We start from the raw sequence: 17,152 nt of genomic DNA on the forward strand, positions 1-17,152 counted from the left end.
TATAACTCTTACTCTTCAACAAAAAACCAACATCCATAGATTCTGACTCATGGAAAATTGAATTCGGATTGTCTGTTGTACTACCCTGTTTTTGTATTTCCTAGAGTTTTTGTATTACTACAATTCTCTGGAAACTAAACCATGCCCATTTACAGCAATTACTATTTAAAAATGTATGCTATTTTCACCTAAAATAAAATATTGTTTAAAAATGCCCATGAAAGAACAAAACTTTCATTCTTCTCAATTCTTTTCATTTGGCTATATGGGAAACATTCCACTTAGCTCATTCAGAAAATGTGCAAACCTGGCTTGGGGCACAATACTCATTTTCTCAATTGGATGGGCTAGTTTCCGCACATTTCTTGCAATCGGTTGCATATGGCTGGAAGTCAGAGTAACAGTGATTTATAGTAATTGCCTGTCATCAGTCTATGCCATGCTCACCTGCATAATCCATCAATTGTCCCCCAAATGCCCAGGGCTCATAACCTACCTGAGGTTATTTGGTTTTCGTGTGAGGAAACACACACCAAGTGCCAATGTTCTGAAAATGAAGCACTGGCCCCTAGTTCCTGCTGCTCCAAATTTCACAGCACTGAAGAGTCACAGGCATGTTGGCTCACATCTAATTAGGAGGTAAGAAGTACTTTCCTGAGAATGTGTATCCCATAGGCAGAGCGGGACAGGCGTGATCTACTGAGGTGCTGCTTCTCAGCCTCAACGTTATTGACATTTTGGATGGGACAGTTCCTTGTTGCAGGGGCCTGTTTTGTGCATTGCAGCATCTTTTGATTCTACCCCTTAGACGCTAGTGTTGCAGCAAAGTGTGTGACAGCTCAGTGTGACAGCTCAGTTGTGACAGTAACCTGGATCCGGTCGAGAGACCAAGCAGCACTCGGAGGGTTGGAGAACTCAGGTTTATTACTCCGGTGGGCCCAGAGGAGTTAACACTCCAAGCTCTGGACCCGGTCTGTAGGTCTACACAGGCTTTTATAGGCTGCCAGTCTACACTTTGCAACATCATATGCAAATAACGTGTAACAAAATTGACTAATTAGGAATGATCTTTGTAGAAATGGACCAATCAGGAGTGGTAGAAATGGACCAATCAGGAGTGAGCTCCATGCAAATAAGGTGCTACAAATGGACCAATCAGGAGTTAGCTCAGGGAACCAATAGAATCTTAGGGGTAAGTTCCGCTTTCCTAGAAGCAAGCCATTCCAGAGGCAAGAAGCGAGATAATGCTGCCAGGCCTGGGAACCGGATGGTGCTGGCAGGAGAGTAGTGGCCCTGCCGGGGTGTCCTGCCGGGGTGTCCTGCCGGTCTTTATCATGGGGCTTCCCACCTCACTAGTAGCATCCTTTGTTTTTAATTGAAGTATAGTCTATTTACAATGTTGTGTTGGTCTCTGGTATACAGCATACTGATTCAGTTATACACACACATATATATGTACACATATATTCTCTTTTGTATTCTTTTTCATTATAAGTTACTAAAAGATATTGAATATAGTTCCCTGGGCTATACAATAGGACCTTGTTGTTGACCTATTTTTTATATATAGTAGATAGGGTCTGCAAATCCCAAACTCCCAGTTTATCCCTCCTCCCACCCTTTCCCCCTGGTAACCATAAGTTTGTTTTCTATGTCTGTGAGTCTGTTTCTGTTTTGTAAATAAGTTAATTTGTCTCTCCTTTTTTTTTTTTTGAGATTCCACATATAAGTATATCAGATATTTGTGTTTCCCTGTCTTATTTCACTTAGTATGATAACCTCTAGGTCCATCCATGTTGCTGCAAATGATGTTATTTTATTCTTTTTTAGGGCTGAGTAGTATTCTATTTTATCTATATACCACATCTTCTTTATCCCATCATCTGTCAATGGACGTTTAGGTTGCTTCCATGTTTTGGCTGTTGTATATAGTGCTGCTATGAACAATGGGGTGCATATATCTTTTCAAATTAGAGTTTCCTCCAGATATATGCCCAGGAGTGGGGTTGCTGGATCATGGGTAAGTCTATTTTCAAATTTTTAAGGAATCTTCATACTGTTTTCCATAATGGCTGCACCAAACTGTATTACCACCAACAGTGTAGGAGGGTTCCCTTTTCTCCATGCCCTCTCCAGCACTTTTCATTTGTGGACTTTTTAATGATGCCCATTCTGACTGGTGTGAGGTGAAGCCTCTTTGTAGTTTTGATTTGTATTTTTCTGATAATTAGAGATACTGAACTTTTTTCATGTGCTTATTGGTATATTTTCATTGGAGAAATGTCCGTTTAGGTCTTCTGCTGATTTTTTTTTGTTTGTTATTGATTTGTATGAGCTGTTTGTATATTCTGGAAATTAAGCCCTTCTCAGTCACCTCATTTACACCAGTAACATCTTGGCCACTGCATAGTGACAATCAAAAATATCCCCAAACATTGCCAAACATCCCTTGCAGGGCAACATTTCTCCTGAATGAGAACTACTGTATTAGGGAAAAATAAAACTAGGCTTTTATAATTGGCCAACATTGTGTAATGAATTCATGAACTATGTATCAGTCTATAGGCTGAAAGGGAATAATAAGATAGATACTTATTAAACATACTAAAAAGCAGTATATATGTGTGTATGTGTGTGTGTGTGTGTGTGTATGTGTGTATGTGTTTATGTGCAAAGCACTGACATTTTGACACACTTCACTGGGGGAGGGGAGAAGTAAAAATAAACGTCAGTAGTTATGGTTACTTCTGGGGCACCTGTGTTTGGAAGAGAAGTTAAGAGTGTGAGAATGGTAGAAACTTTTGCCGACATTTGCCTTTATTTTGACAAGCTCATCGGTTTTAATTCTACCTTTCTTGTTGTGCAAAGTAATTATAATTTTTCTTCCCCACTATAGCCCATCAGCTATTTGAAACACATACTACATTGCTCTAAAATCCCTTTCCAACCTTTTTTTTTTTAACCACACCAAATAGGACATAGTTTTAAGTTCTTTCAGCTTTCCAGCTTCTTTCCCCTAAAGGAGCTTCAGTCTGTTTATATTATTTTTAAATTAGGATTCCCAGGATTGAAATGGGAACTTGAATCAATTAGAAATGCTTTTGTCTACAGCAGAGAGAAAAATCCAATAGGGATTTAAACCTTAAAAAAAAAATAGTTCTCACAAAACAAGTATTCCAAAGATGGTTGATTGTTGGCTTTGGTTTCTCAATGACCTAGTCTCCTCTGCCTTACCACTGTTAGCACAGGGCAAGGAGGGGGGGCGCAATGGTGTCAACATAACAGTGCCTGCAACACACAGAACAGGGAGAGAATCACTGTATATAACTGTAGCAACACACTTCAAGAGTCTAACTGCTTCTTTGGTAACTGCATTACTTGATTAACCCTGTATTTAACTGTATCAGAGAAACTATGACACTGCAGTGTAATTTCTTGGTCATCTCTATGCATCACCCTGGCTTTAGGTCCTTAGGAATTGTGAATTATTTACTATTGCACCCTAGTATCATTATTGGCTATATTATTTAAGACATCAATAAATTTTTAAAAATTATCTCTATATACCAAATATCTGATAATCTTAAGAGCAAAATTTTCACTGTTTATTAGTACGTTTCCATTTACAACATATTTATTTTTCTTTCTGTTGCATTGAAATTTCTTATTTAGCTTCAAAGGCCCATGAATTCTCTAGAAATTGTGCATAATACTTTGTGTGCACATGTGTTTATTAAGTAAATCAAAGCTTTAATCAGGTTCTTGAAGTGATATTTGGCTCACGAAATTTTAACTTCTTCTACAATGTAGATTTAAAAAAAATGAAATATCAAAAGAAAACTATTCTGAGAGAAGAATAATTTTCAGGAAAATAGGACAACCCAAAAGGGCCTATTTTGGAGAGATTTCTGTGTCTTCCTATGGCCCAAAAGTAAAAAAAAAACAAAAAAAACAAAAAACAAAGAAAAAGGAAAAAAATAAAAGCATCTGCCATGACAGTCATGGATTTCATGTCAAACTTTGAGCTCACATACTGGAGTCTTATCAATGTCAAAATCCAAAGAGGGTTTAGGATTCTACATATATTGGATTTTAAAAATTAAAATTGTGAGCTCCATAAATACTCTACCAATATTAAGACAGCTTTGTTCTTTCACTATGAGAAAGATGCAACATACAAGCTATCCTTTCTATAGGCTCCTGACCCATTTTCAGCAGCAGATACCTTCTGAAATCTGTGTTGATGGGTGTGTATTTATTCATCCACAGTCTCTGGCTGGTCCCCGGGAGGACCAATGGCAGAAAAGCTGGTAGAATTAGGAGGGAGGTCTATCACTTTGAAAGAGCTGGGATTTGGTCACAGCTGCATGAATAGAGCCAAATTAAGGTGCTTTACACATTTCCTAACAAGCACGTTTTCGAAGTCTTCATCTTCCTGGTTAGAAGAGTTTTGCTCGATTGTAAAATGACCTACAGATGACTGAACAATTTATTATTCTTTTGTACATATCTGGCTTAATATTTTAGAAAAATAAAGATTAATCTATTATTTATTTAATTCCACACATACGCTGATATCCAAGCCTCTTTTTTACAGTCTTAAATTTGAGACCTCTTTAAGTCAGACACTCCTGGTCCACAGAATGACGACAACTTTTTAGACATGTTGAAATGTTTTATTCAGGGAAAGGCATGCAGAGTGGGGAAAAAAACAACAAAGACAAAAACAAAAAAACCCCAAAACAATAAAAATCAGTTCATCTTCCCCACCCAACCCGAAAGATTCCCCAGAGTCAGGGCTGGTACACAAAGTTAATTACAAGACTGTGTGACTTATTGTCTGTAGCTCGCTGGTTTTGTACTCAAATGAACATAAAGGGTAATGATTTCCACTTAATTGTTAACTATTATGCCTTTATAATTCTAAACATTGTTGTTCCTGAAATGAAAACCTCCATTTATTTGTGTGTGGAAATGACATGGTTGCAAAGAAAAATTAACTTTAAAAGGTTGATAACTACAGAGATGGAGTATAGTATGTTTCGACTTTGGAGGAATTGAGGAAGGATCTTTGAGTGCTGCTGATTCACACATTGTGAAATTTTTTAATTAGCTGCGTTAAAAAGGAATGTTCTGGGACTTTGATGTCTTGGATGTAAGAAATCTTGTCGATTCCACTTGGGTCTTTGGAAGTACCTACTCTGGAACCCTGAGCCGCCTTGTCAGAAGACCGATTACAACTTGGGGAAAAGACCATGGGGACAGACCTGACACTACATGCAAAAGAAGGGCCCCAGCTGAGACTGACCTTCTGGTTGTCCTTGCCAAGACACCAGGCATGTGAGTGAACCTGTCTTGGACCCTCCAGTCCAGTCTAGCTACGGGAAGAATTTCATCAAATGACTCCAGTTGACTTGCAGAGCAGATGCATTGCCACAACTGAGCCCTGACTCACAAGATTACGAGGTTCAGTAAACTGTTGTCTTAAACCACAAAATTTTGGGATGGCTTGTTAACAGCAGTATAAAATCAGAACATCCTTACTAAAATTTTAACTTATTTGATCAAAACCTTTATGCATTCATTTACTGCCAACAAAAGATTTCTTAGCTGCATCCTTGGAAAACATTGTTCCAGGCAATAGATTTCCTCCCCATGGACTCAACCCTTTTGCCCCTGTTTTCAACCTGTTTTGCTTGTTCTCATCACTGTGGTGACAGATCCCTACTTGCCATCAAGCTTTCGGCTAACATTGTCCTTGAGTCAGAGGGTTTATGTGGACCTCTTGGCCAGCAGACCAAGTGACTCCATATCAAAGTTAGCTTAGATGGGGGTCTGATCTCAAGCTTTTGTGCCCATTCTAGTAAGTCTGATTCTGTGTTTTTCTTGTGTCCTTCCTCTTATACTATAACTCCAGTAACTGGTTCTTAACCTTGTGCATTCTGATTAAGGGTGTAAACTGAGAGCCTTTCTAATACTCCACTCTAGATTGGCATCCTTCCTTGTTTTCATTTTCTATAATTGCCTTATCAAATTGCCATACACTTAGCATCTTAAAACAACACCAGTCTGTATCTCATAGTTCTATAGATGTGTAGGCTCAACACTGCTCAACTGGGTCTCTGCTCTGCGTATAACCAGGTTGGAATCAAGGTGACGAAGGGGCTGCATCCCTTTCTGGAGGCTCTGAGGATGAATCTGATTCCAAGCTCCTTCATGCTGTTGCCAGAATCCAGTGTCTTCCTGTTGTATTTTATGGCTCCCTTTCTCCACCTTCAAAGTCAGCAGTGGTGCACAGCATCCTTATACTTGGCATTTCTCTGGCTGCTTCTTCTTCCCTTCTCTTCTGCTTCTAAGAGTTCATGTGATTACATTGAGCCCCCCAGTTAGTCCAGGGTAATCTTCTTATTTTAAGTTACGTGGGTTGGTAACATTAATTCCATCTGCAACATACTTGTATAGCAGTAGCTGGGTTAGTGTTTGACTGACTGGTCAAGGAATGGCAGTTATGGAGGGACATCTTTAGAATTCTGTCTTTCACAACATGTCATCCAAGGAACTATAGATCTGTTTTGGAGCCAAGGAGCTGAGTTCTTGCTACCATCCATTTGCCCTGGTCCCCTACTTCTCTGGCCTAACCCAGGCTCGCCTTTTGTCTAGAATGTCAGTATTACCTGTTTAAAATATCTTCATTACCATCTTTTTTCCCACCTGCTAAGACCCCTTTGACGATTCCCTAACCCCCTTAATGATAATTACCTGCCTTGATTGCCGTCTATTAATTAATTAATTAATTAATACAAGTATTTATTGAGTACTTATTATATGCCAGGTACCTTCCTAGGAGCTGATGATGTGGCAGAGAAATAAACAAAGACTATACCCTCAAAGTATGTATGTTTGTATCCATAAGTAGGTAGGTAGATAGATAGATACATAGATACATAGATATTTAGATACATAGGTAGATATCAGACATACACAAATGAGCATATAATAAAATTTCAATTGTTGATAAATTGAGGAAATATGAAGGAAGAATGGTTCTATCTGATCTAGAGTGGTCAAGGATGGCTTCTCTGAGAGATAGCATTTAAGCAGAGACTTGAAGGGAGAGAAGCAGCAAGTGCTTATGTGGGGGAGAATGTTCTAGGTAAAGAGTTCTGGACAGGGTTCATGCTTGTTACCATGAGAATCAGCAGGGAGGTCAAGTAGCTGGAGCAGGGTGAGAGAAAGAGGAAAGGAAGTCAGAGGGGAGGCAGGAACCAGATCCTTGGGGCTTTGAAGGCCATGGAAAGGACACTATTTTTCACTTTGACTAAGATAGGATGGTGTTGGAGAATTTTCAGCCAAGGATGTAGATGATCTGGGTTTTCCATGATCGTCCTGGCTGCTGAAGGAAGGAGGAAGCACCATTAGAAGGCATTTGCTACTTTTTAAGGTGGTTTGGACTAAGTTGGCAGCAGCGGAGGAGCTGAGAAGTGGCTATTCTTAGCATCTTCTCAAAGTAAAGACGTCCATTGCTTACTCCTGTACACTGATGTTCTGTCTGACATACCCACAGTGGTCACACTGCAGGCACTTCTTCAGGGTTCCATCTGCGTAGGCTCTGGTGTCTTTGTATCTTCTGCCTGATCCTATCCAGATCTAAATGAGCTTCCACATTCAAACTGCCTAAAACAACACAGCTAAGATCCAGGGAGCAAGAAAAAATGTCACTGAATAGGCAAAGAGATAGTATAAAGACTCAACAGTAAAAAAAAAAAAATCTGGATAAATTCTTTACAACATCTAGTAGGCGCCAGACTTATCTGGAAGATGAATGTGTTAGTGGTCCCCAACACTTTTGTAGATGAACAATTCTTTTTACCTAAAACTAGTTCAGCCATTGTTTTTGGAATGAGTCTACTTCTAAGTGATTAAGAAATTTTCCTGCTTTCCAAGATTTAGATGTTTTTAATAGTAAATAATAACAACAAAAGGTCTGTAACTCCAATTCAAGGCAAACTCCAATGAGAGCTGAAATAGGGTGGCAGAGTGCTATGGACATGCAGAGGTAAGAAGAGAGGTCAATATTATGGCAAAGTTAATGAATTCATGTTAGAGTGAGGTCCTGGGATTGTTTCTTAACGTTCTCCATCTGCGGGACCTGCCCCAGTTGGTGAATCATTCTGGGATTCAATTCTCTTTACCTCTGAGGTGAACATGGAAGAAATTGGGAAAAACAGAGCTATTCTCCCTTGCTTGTGTCTACATTAAGACATATAATCTTACATTCTGGGGGAAAAATGAGTTTACCTCATCAGATAAAACAATAATACACTAAGAAAGACCCCCACAGAATCTAGGAACTAAAGATGGTTGGATTTTTCAAATGTCTATTGTTTAATTTCTAACCATCTTTGTTCACTCTACTGCTAATCTAAAAACTACCCCCAGGACAATTTTTACACCTTCGACCTTGCCTGAATCAGCACATTGTCACCAGTGAAGGAAATTTTAAGGTTAAATACTGAAGAGTATTTTTGTTTTTTAACCTTTCCCAGCCATTTACTAGTTTTCTAAATCAAGTTCTCTCTCCTTAGACAATAGTTCTTTGTACACTCTGAGCTCTTGTCTCTACTCTCATGGCTTGTCCACTTCGCCAGTTTTCATGCCATTTTAATTGGAATTTTAAGGTCACTCTTGCTTTAACCACCCACATATTAGGGCATCTAATCCCTCCCCCTCACTTCCCCCGTCTCACACCCTCCTCCATCCACTCTGCAGTCCCTCCCTCAGACTCACAGTCCGTATAGATTTAAGATTCCTGGGGCTACAAGAAGCCAACAATTGATAATAAATATCTAAAGTGCTTATAACAGTGCCTGGAACTTGGTGACAGCTAGATGACCATTAGTTATTACGATGCGATTGTCATCTGCAATGTTGGGGTCTGATGACCAATGTCACGAGGGTTGTTGGAGAAAAACACTTGGGAGAATGTAAAGGTGTTTATCCCAAGGCCTGACCCAAAGAGATGTTCAACATATTTTAGCCAAATTATGATGTATCATGCTTTCAAACATGTAAGTGTTTTCAATTATTTCAAAAGTTTACAGCCTACCAAGAAGAAAGTTTAAGGTACAGTTCTGAAATATTATTTGATAGGAGAAAGAAATTCAATGTTTGCCATGTACACAAAACACTAATGATTTCAGGTTTAGAAGGAATGAATGTCCTTTGGAATCCTGATACTCTAAATTTGTTAGCAAATACATAGGCTTTTGCTGGTGTCAATTCTTTTTGAATTTCCATGCGTGCATTATTATCTTGGCTCTTTAATTTTATATCTAGGATGTGTTTATCTTTTACGAAGTAAGGATGAAGCAGGTAGATTACATTGCTTGCTGCTTCTAATTTAACATCAGAAGTTCAATGCTAGACAGATTTAGGGAATGATGGTTTGGTAAGAAGAACTTGAAGCAATGGTTCCATAATAATTTAAGGAAAGTATTAATTGTTTGTGCCAAAGTGGATGAGAGATGATAGAAATTATAGTGAGCCTAGGGTTTCATTAAGACTTGGCTTGCTCCTACTGCTGTTATGAGAAAATTAAAAATAAATGGACAACAGTTTCCAACTCTAAAACATATTATATGCAGTACATACTTTAACCTAGTTTACAATTTACATTTATTATGCCCATTGAAATCACAAAGCCAATGTTTAATTTTACAGTTTAAAGTCACACACAGGGAAATGCTTTACAAAATAGGATATTGTTCCTTAATGAAAAATATTACAGTATAGGTCCCAAACGATTCAGTTCAAGTGGTTTACCTGGATGCCAGAGGGCAGTGTTGTGGAGTGCAAGCTACAAGACACAAGAATGCTTTCAACAGTCGATTTGGGTTTGAAATTTGCCAAAGCTGAAGACACATTTTAAACAAGACCCATCTTAATTTTCCAAGAGATATTTTTGGTTTTTCAGCTGCATTATATCGACTGAAAAAAGCCATCATTCCTGAAAAATTGAGGGTGAAAAGCAGCTTATATCGCTTGTGTCTGGCATGTAAATTCTCAGTATTTTTCTCTATCGATAGAAAGCATCTTTCAAGATTTAAAAATCTCAGTTCTACCTATTTAGGCTTATTATCTGATTTGACTCCCAGACTCTAATATAGAAATCAAATATTCATGCCACGGCCTAGAGTAAGTGGAACACATTTCCGCAATCTGTTTAGTTATCTGCTCTATTTACAAAGCATGTGCGTGATTTCCTCTGATTAATGCGTCATACTAAAATGTAAGCAGTATTTGTCAAGTCCTACATTTATGTCATGCTGGAGCGTGTAATGCAACAATACCACCCAGAGACAATATAAATTTCTTAATCTAAAGTCTAGTTTCACAAAGTCACACACAGTATGATACTCTATTGTAAATATACTCTGTATGGGTTGAAAGGCTTCTAATATGCTGCAAATTATTACAGAAAAGATGGAGATATAGTGGCCAAGTGTTTACCAGGGACATAAAATATTGCAAAGCTTAAACAAAATCAGGCTAAATATACACAGGCGTTTGCGTATAAGAAACAAACAAGTTTGTTTGAAAGGGATGCTGATGGCTTAGTAAGCGACGGAACATGACTAATGGCTTAGTAAGTGATGGAACGTGACTCATTTAAAGTCTGCTGCTTCAACCTGATGCTCTTCAAGTTTGATGTCACCTTAAACATCCTCAGCGTACATGTAGCTTATGTCACTAAACACTGCTGATCTGAATGACCGCTAGATACAGTTTCCCAAATTTTGAGTTTCAAGGTGTGCCCAAACTTGACAAAACACTTGGCATTCTTTCTTGCAAATTGAAAACTCGTGTATAATAAAACAGTAAGTCTGAAATATCACATTTGACAGTTGGTCACTGAGGATGTTAGCACCTTGATAAATTTACAATTGTAAATTGTAACGTGCCAAAGGAAAAAAAATGTTCGGTTTTATTTACAAATCACAGTTTTCCTCACAGTGCTGGCCTTGGGTCACTCTGATGTGGCAGTGCCTTATAGGATGATGGGCCATTGTTATTTGTTTTTTCATCTGACCTATGTCTGTGCACATGGACCAGGCGGTGGAGCTATGAGATAAGGACCACAGACGGCAAACTTATTGTTAGTGCTAGGAAATTGAGGGTGCAATTAACTGAGTTAACAAATATGTACATTTCAGCTCTATTCCCTTTTAAAACCAACATTTTCTAACAACACGTTCCTTTATTTTTTCTACAAAATCTGCATTGAGAATTATGATATCGTGGCGCCAGGAAGATATGTGACAGATCGAATGGTTTTCTGATCTGAATGCTACATACATTCCCATTTTCTAGCTCACTAATGCATGGGTTGGTGTTCCAATATGCTCTCATACATTAATTGACTAGAATACACAATTATGCAGTATAGAGTGATGTGTTTCATGTGATATAACTTAAGAAGTCATTTCTGTAGTTGATGTCAACAAGGAACTAAAACACTGTATTTTTTCAGTGGGCTAGTGAGCTAAGTTGATCTACCTATTCGACCATCTAGAACTACATGTTGTTGGCAAGTGAAGAAAAAAAATAGAGGAAACATGCAAGTTCCTATTCTGGGTGTCTAAGTGACAGATCACCTTGACTGTGCATTTGGTTCTTTGGATGACCATTTCTGTCCTCAAGGTCATTCATTTATTTTGTGGCTCCGAAATGTTAAAAAAAAATTAGGTATTTTTATGGCCTCAGTTTAACTATACATAGATTAGTAATAGTGACCAGTCGTGCCAATGAGACTTCACTCAGCCAAAAACAATTAGCAAAATTCAGTCATGATTGAATTCAATCTAATTTCACAAAAAGTGAACTCCAAGCCATAGCACAAGTCCTGAACTTCTTTGAATCTGGCTGCTGTCCCCACGTAAACCACTACAATGACCTTGTTACTAAGGAAGGAGTCAATGGGAGGAACTTCAGAGCCAGAAGTTAATCTGATCAGTTGTGTATCCAAAGGTGCTTTGCCCTATTGCTGTGATCAGACAGTGAAATCACAGTCAGGGGCAAGCTGGTGTGATCAGAGGGGTCCCTGCTTTTCCCAAGTCCTATTATCTCTCCATGAGAGTAATTTGTAGCAGTAAAAAGTCACACTGTATCAGTGGACATCCCATACTTGTAGAAACAGTTATGACTACAGACATTTGAATAATTAAATCCAGTTTGTTTACTCTCATCTGTAGAACCTTAAAGATACTAGAGACTAAATGATAGTCATTGTAAGGAGTGTTTCTAAAGCAGCAAAAGACAATATTTAGTTTTACATTGTTGCTGTCACTCGGAGGTCATGATGTATCAACAGCTCCTTGTCCAAGTTTATCAGTGAAGTGCATGGACCTGGTTCTGAGCTGAGTCTTAGCTTCTATGGGACACTTCTAGACCTCAGTTGGTTGAGTACGTGTTTTTCTTATCTGTGACTTGGAAAAGTTAGCATTCAATGGAACCCAAAGACCTATTAATGTAACTTACAAGTAATGAACACTACTAGTCATGAAAGATTAAGTTAAAAACTTCCTTAGAAAGGACAAGGATAGTATCATAAGAACACATGAGAAATATACACACATACACCTGTTTCACACAGAAAGCTTTCTGTAAAAAAAATACAAAAGCAACCAGTGCTGTATATCATGTAAACTCACAAAGTGTACTTTATACACAAACATGAAGCATAAATTAAAAAGTAGGACAATAGCAAAACATTTTAAATATAGAAGAATTTGCACATATTTTTGTTAAATAAGAATAAATAATTTTATCACACAAATTCACATACCAGTTGCAAAGACAATAAATTACTTCTTTTTTCAGTGCTGCAACTTTTTTGTTTGTGATTAATCCCTTCATTCTTAATGCACTAAAACTGTTTCCACAGGAAGGCAGAGGAAGCTAAATTTTTTGAATAAATTAAAACAATGGCCTTAAACTTCCAAACAACAAGATGGGGCTTCATTTGACCTTTTCTGTTCTAGAAGAAATAAATGCTATTTTCTTCTAGGCTCTCTTTGTGTATAATGAAACTCAATCTGAAGTGTTTAGTTTTGTGAGTGAGATTAGATTTTTACTAACCTGAGCATTTTCAGACACTTTTTTTTGAGGAAATAGCCCCTCACATCCTGAATCCTAGGCTCGTGGTTTAAGATGTAACTATGGAAAGGTAAAAAGTATAATCCAGAGTGAAACTGGGCTAAATTATTTTACATTATATAGGATTTTCCCTTTGCTTATCTTTCTCTATGTCTGCCAAACACTCCATTATCTCTGAACTTCAGTTTCCAGTCTATGTATTTTCTCAGGAGTTTAGACATACATTTCATTAGTCAATCTATTGATACCCATACAAAAAAAGAAACCTAAAGAAAATTCCTTGAAAGCATGGAATACTGGTTTCTTGTCCTAAGGTCTCCGGGACTGTTCCCATGAGAAGTGTAAAACTTCATTATTTGGGGAAAAAGTGAATCACTGATAACTCATATTAAAAAATCTATAAATACAGTCTGGAGAAGCAGAGTAGGAGACAATCATGTTTGCTTTTCAATGATTATTTAATGTTGCTGTCACTATACTGCAAAAGTTTGCTTTTCAATGATTATTTAATGTTGCTGTCACTATACTGCAAAAGATAAACATTAATTTTGTCATAGTGGAATTACTTGATTCAAGTTATTTTGAATACTGGAAACAGTAAGGTTGGCTTTTCCATTAATTTTCTCTGCACAGTCAAATGGTCAGTGTGATTTTTATTTTTATCTTTTCTGACTGATATGAACAGCTTTGCTCCTAGTGCCTGGTATCTGGTGACCTCTGTCAAATGGAGGGGACCAGTCTTGTATAGGCCTCCTTTCTGTAGTTGATCATTTATTAAGAAAAAAGGACCACATCTAAAGCAAAGTCAGCCTATGAAAATCCAAAGGATGATTAACAGTTTTGTAAAACAATTCTTTGTTTTACCAAACGATTTCTTAAGAAAATACTTAGTGAGACATCCATTTCCTTGGCCTACTGAAATGAATGTGCTTCAGCAGGATCAATTACATAATCCTTTTATATTAAAAATATCATATAATAAAAATAAACTCTCATGAGCTTAGGGGAACTCAAATAATAGTTCCCTAATATACTTATACGCAAGTCTTTAACAATAGGCACATTTGGTATGATAATTATAAACTTTTATAAAAACAAATAGCTTTGTGATATTTCACAAAGAAAAAGCAAAACCAATGAAATGAAATACGTTAGATTTTCTCAGCTGTGGGATAGAGGGATGAGGTCTCCTGTCTATGAGACTGTTATGCAAATGATTGTAAAAATTTTCCACGTCTAACTATTCCAACTTACAACCTACTAGACAGGCTATGGAAATAAAAGCAAATTGCAAAAATTATCACATTTCATCACTCAAACACTTCTTGGCACAACCAAATGCCTTCTAATTGGGAAAAATCTTAAGTACAGTATCAGTATACTTAGATTAAAAAGATGCAAGAAATTATTGCCTATGGTGTGGAAACAGTCTTGTTAATATTAACCACTTTTTTTTGCACTAGCCACATTAACAATAACCACGTCTAGATGTGGCTAGTTACCAAGTGATCTTTACTATTCCTATTAAGCTAAGTCAACAAGAAGTATAAAACATAGTAGTTACTATAAGACCCTTGAACAAAACAAACAAGCGAAAACAAAAATGCATTTTAAAGGCTTGCTGGTAAGAGGTATACCAGTGTTGAAGGTGATAGAAAACTCTTTGCTGTGTGTTTGTACGTGTACTACACATTGTGCAATATCAGATGGGAGCTACAGAAAGAGAACGCAGTGGTAAAGATATAACTTAGAAATATGGTGGAGGGTGTTTTTTCTCTTTGTTTTAGATCCCAACAGAAGGAAACTATTTTTTAGGCTCTTGAATACAGACAACATACACACGCACACACTACTTCTACCTCCTCATTATGCATTAATTTGGCTGGCTGCCTGAAAAAATACAGGCAGTCAAAGATTTAAATAAATGGACCCCTGTATATATTTCAGTGACTAGATACACGGAGATCCTTTTTCTTTTCAGAATTTCTCAGAAGATGCTGTCAAAATGGTTTTTGACGAAAATTGTATCTCCTGTAGTCTGAAAGTATAGTAAATCTCTTTAAAACAGCAGCAAGTTCTTAATTTCCAGTAAAACATCCACAGCTCTTTCTGGAAACTGGAAGGAGTTGAAATAGCTGCAGACCTACTTTGGTCAAACACTTTTTTATAGAAATATATATATATATATATTTTTTAATAGAACCAAGTGATATAAAGTGACATACCAAGAAAGAATGTATTTACAAACAGTAAAAATAAGCTACTGTGTAATATGCATCAAAATGACTATGATGCCTTTGAAGACATTCCATAAGAGGTAGGTGACAAGGGGAAGACTGCTCTGCCAGCTTCCAATGTCCCCTGATTCTACATTCATCAGTGTTTTTGCATTCTTGTAGGTCCAGGGGATGTTCAGTACTCCCAAGGTTTTCTCTATTCCAAGGTCACCACTGTCCTGTGAAGCAGTGCACATCTTCATTTGGTCGCTGAGAGCAGATTCTGCCCATGATTGGACTCCTGTTGCTAATGACACTGAAGTGTGACTCTGTGCTCTAGGTTGACCTCTGTTCACCAGGACCGTATCAGTGAAAAATCAACCCAGTTATCTCTGTATCAGCTCATAACCACAGGCTAACATTTCTTGAGCAAACACTGCTTAAATGCAGAAGGCCTCTGAGAGAGAAGGCATCCCTTGGCTAACTTCCGGTTTCCATCCTGGCACTGCACCGTCCTGGTGTGCCAGCCCATGTCACAGGTTCTAGAACAGGCAAGCCAAGGGCCCGTCACCCACTGCAGCTGCGGAGTGTGCGATCCTACCTGATTGCTGCTGTGGCTGGTGACAGAGTTTACTTTTTGAGTGGACTTCTTGGGAACAAAAAAACTGTAACGGACATCTAATGCTTTAGTTGGGTCTGTTGCAAGGATCTGCACAATGAGTATTTCCCTCGTGGCCGCGTAGCCCATTCCATGCAGGAAGTCATCCCTGTGGCTCCAACCGCTGTAGTTCATGACTGTTCCGTTGATGTCTATGATGGTTTCTGAAGTGGAGATCATGTACTTTCCATTGATAAGATACTCACCGTTTTTCCTCTTCAGGGCTAAGTAGGCAGTGAATCTAGTCTGGTCTTTGGCTTTGAACTGTCGGACTTTTATGTGAGTTGCCCCTTCGGGGATCCTCACAACGTCAGTGTAACCCTTACTGGAAGCAGAAATATCCGCAGGGGAGGAGACACAGAGAGAAATGGGAGGAAGGAAAAATAAGTAAACAATAACTAGATCAACAGAAATTCTCTAAAAGTCTCACCTTATCTTAATACAAAGTTTTAATGTATGAAAGAGATTAGTTTAAAACTGGCTTCCAAAATTAATTTTCTTATAACAAAATAGAATTGCAGTTGGACTATCATGTTGTATAACTTTGCATTATAATGTTCAAAGTTAAGACAATGTTAGCAACCTGCCTTTGTTTTAAAAATTTATACTACCTTTATGTAAAGATTTACAGAAAAATCACACATCTTTATCAAGCCCTTTCATCTTTACAAAGCTACCTAAGATTCCTTCTGGCACAAAATGGGACACACATAAACACAAACCAATAAAAATCTACCCTCAGTTAATCGCATAGAAATTGGTGACATTTCTCAAACTTGTTTGCACATTGAGATCACATGAGTATCTTTAAAAAATTCCAAAGCCTACAAATTTAGATCCTCAGACACAGGGGCAGTCAAATCCCACTTTTCAGGACGGGTCATGGGCAGCAGTGCTCTCAGAGTTCCTCACGTTGTTCCACACATGCAGACTAGCTGGGGAACCATGGATTTAATTATTTGTTGGACTAGAGACAGGGTAGAGGCTCTGATTCCATTTTGACTTGAACTCTGGATTTCCTGGGGCAGAAAATGGAACATAACATTCTGTAACTGGGTAACCATGGCTTACTAGTATCATCAGAAGAAAACAATACAGAATCTTTAATGCCTTAGCAAGTTTC

The 17,152-nt window shown here is 37.9% G+C and overlaps 1 protein-coding gene across 2 annotated transcripts in view; it reads right to left on the reverse strand.

Moving 5' to 3' along the window:
• Positions 1-9,651: 9,651 nt before the first annotated feature.
• The window catches only part of ADAMTS5 (ADAM metallopeptidase with thrombospondin type 1 motif 5), a 49,207-nt gene continuing 41,706 nt past the window's right edge, over positions 9,652-17,152 (reverse strand). For both annotated transcript variants that reach the window (XM_072968058.1, XM_015248668.3), the window contains one exon: positions 9,652-16,354. In XM_072968058.1, the coding sequence (XP_072824159.1) occupies positions 15,787-16,354 (568 nt within the window). In that variant the 3' untranslated portion in view covers positions 9,652-15,786. The remainder of the gene's footprint in view (positions 16,355-17,152) is intronic.

The sequence above is a fragment of the Vicugna pacos genome, chromosome 1 (genome assembly GCF_048564905.1).
Source record: "Vicugna pacos chromosome 1, VicPac4, whole genome shotgun sequence".
Classification (NCBI taxonomy): domain Eukaryota; kingdom Metazoa; phylum Chordata; class Mammalia; order Artiodactyla; family Camelidae; genus Vicugna; species Vicugna pacos.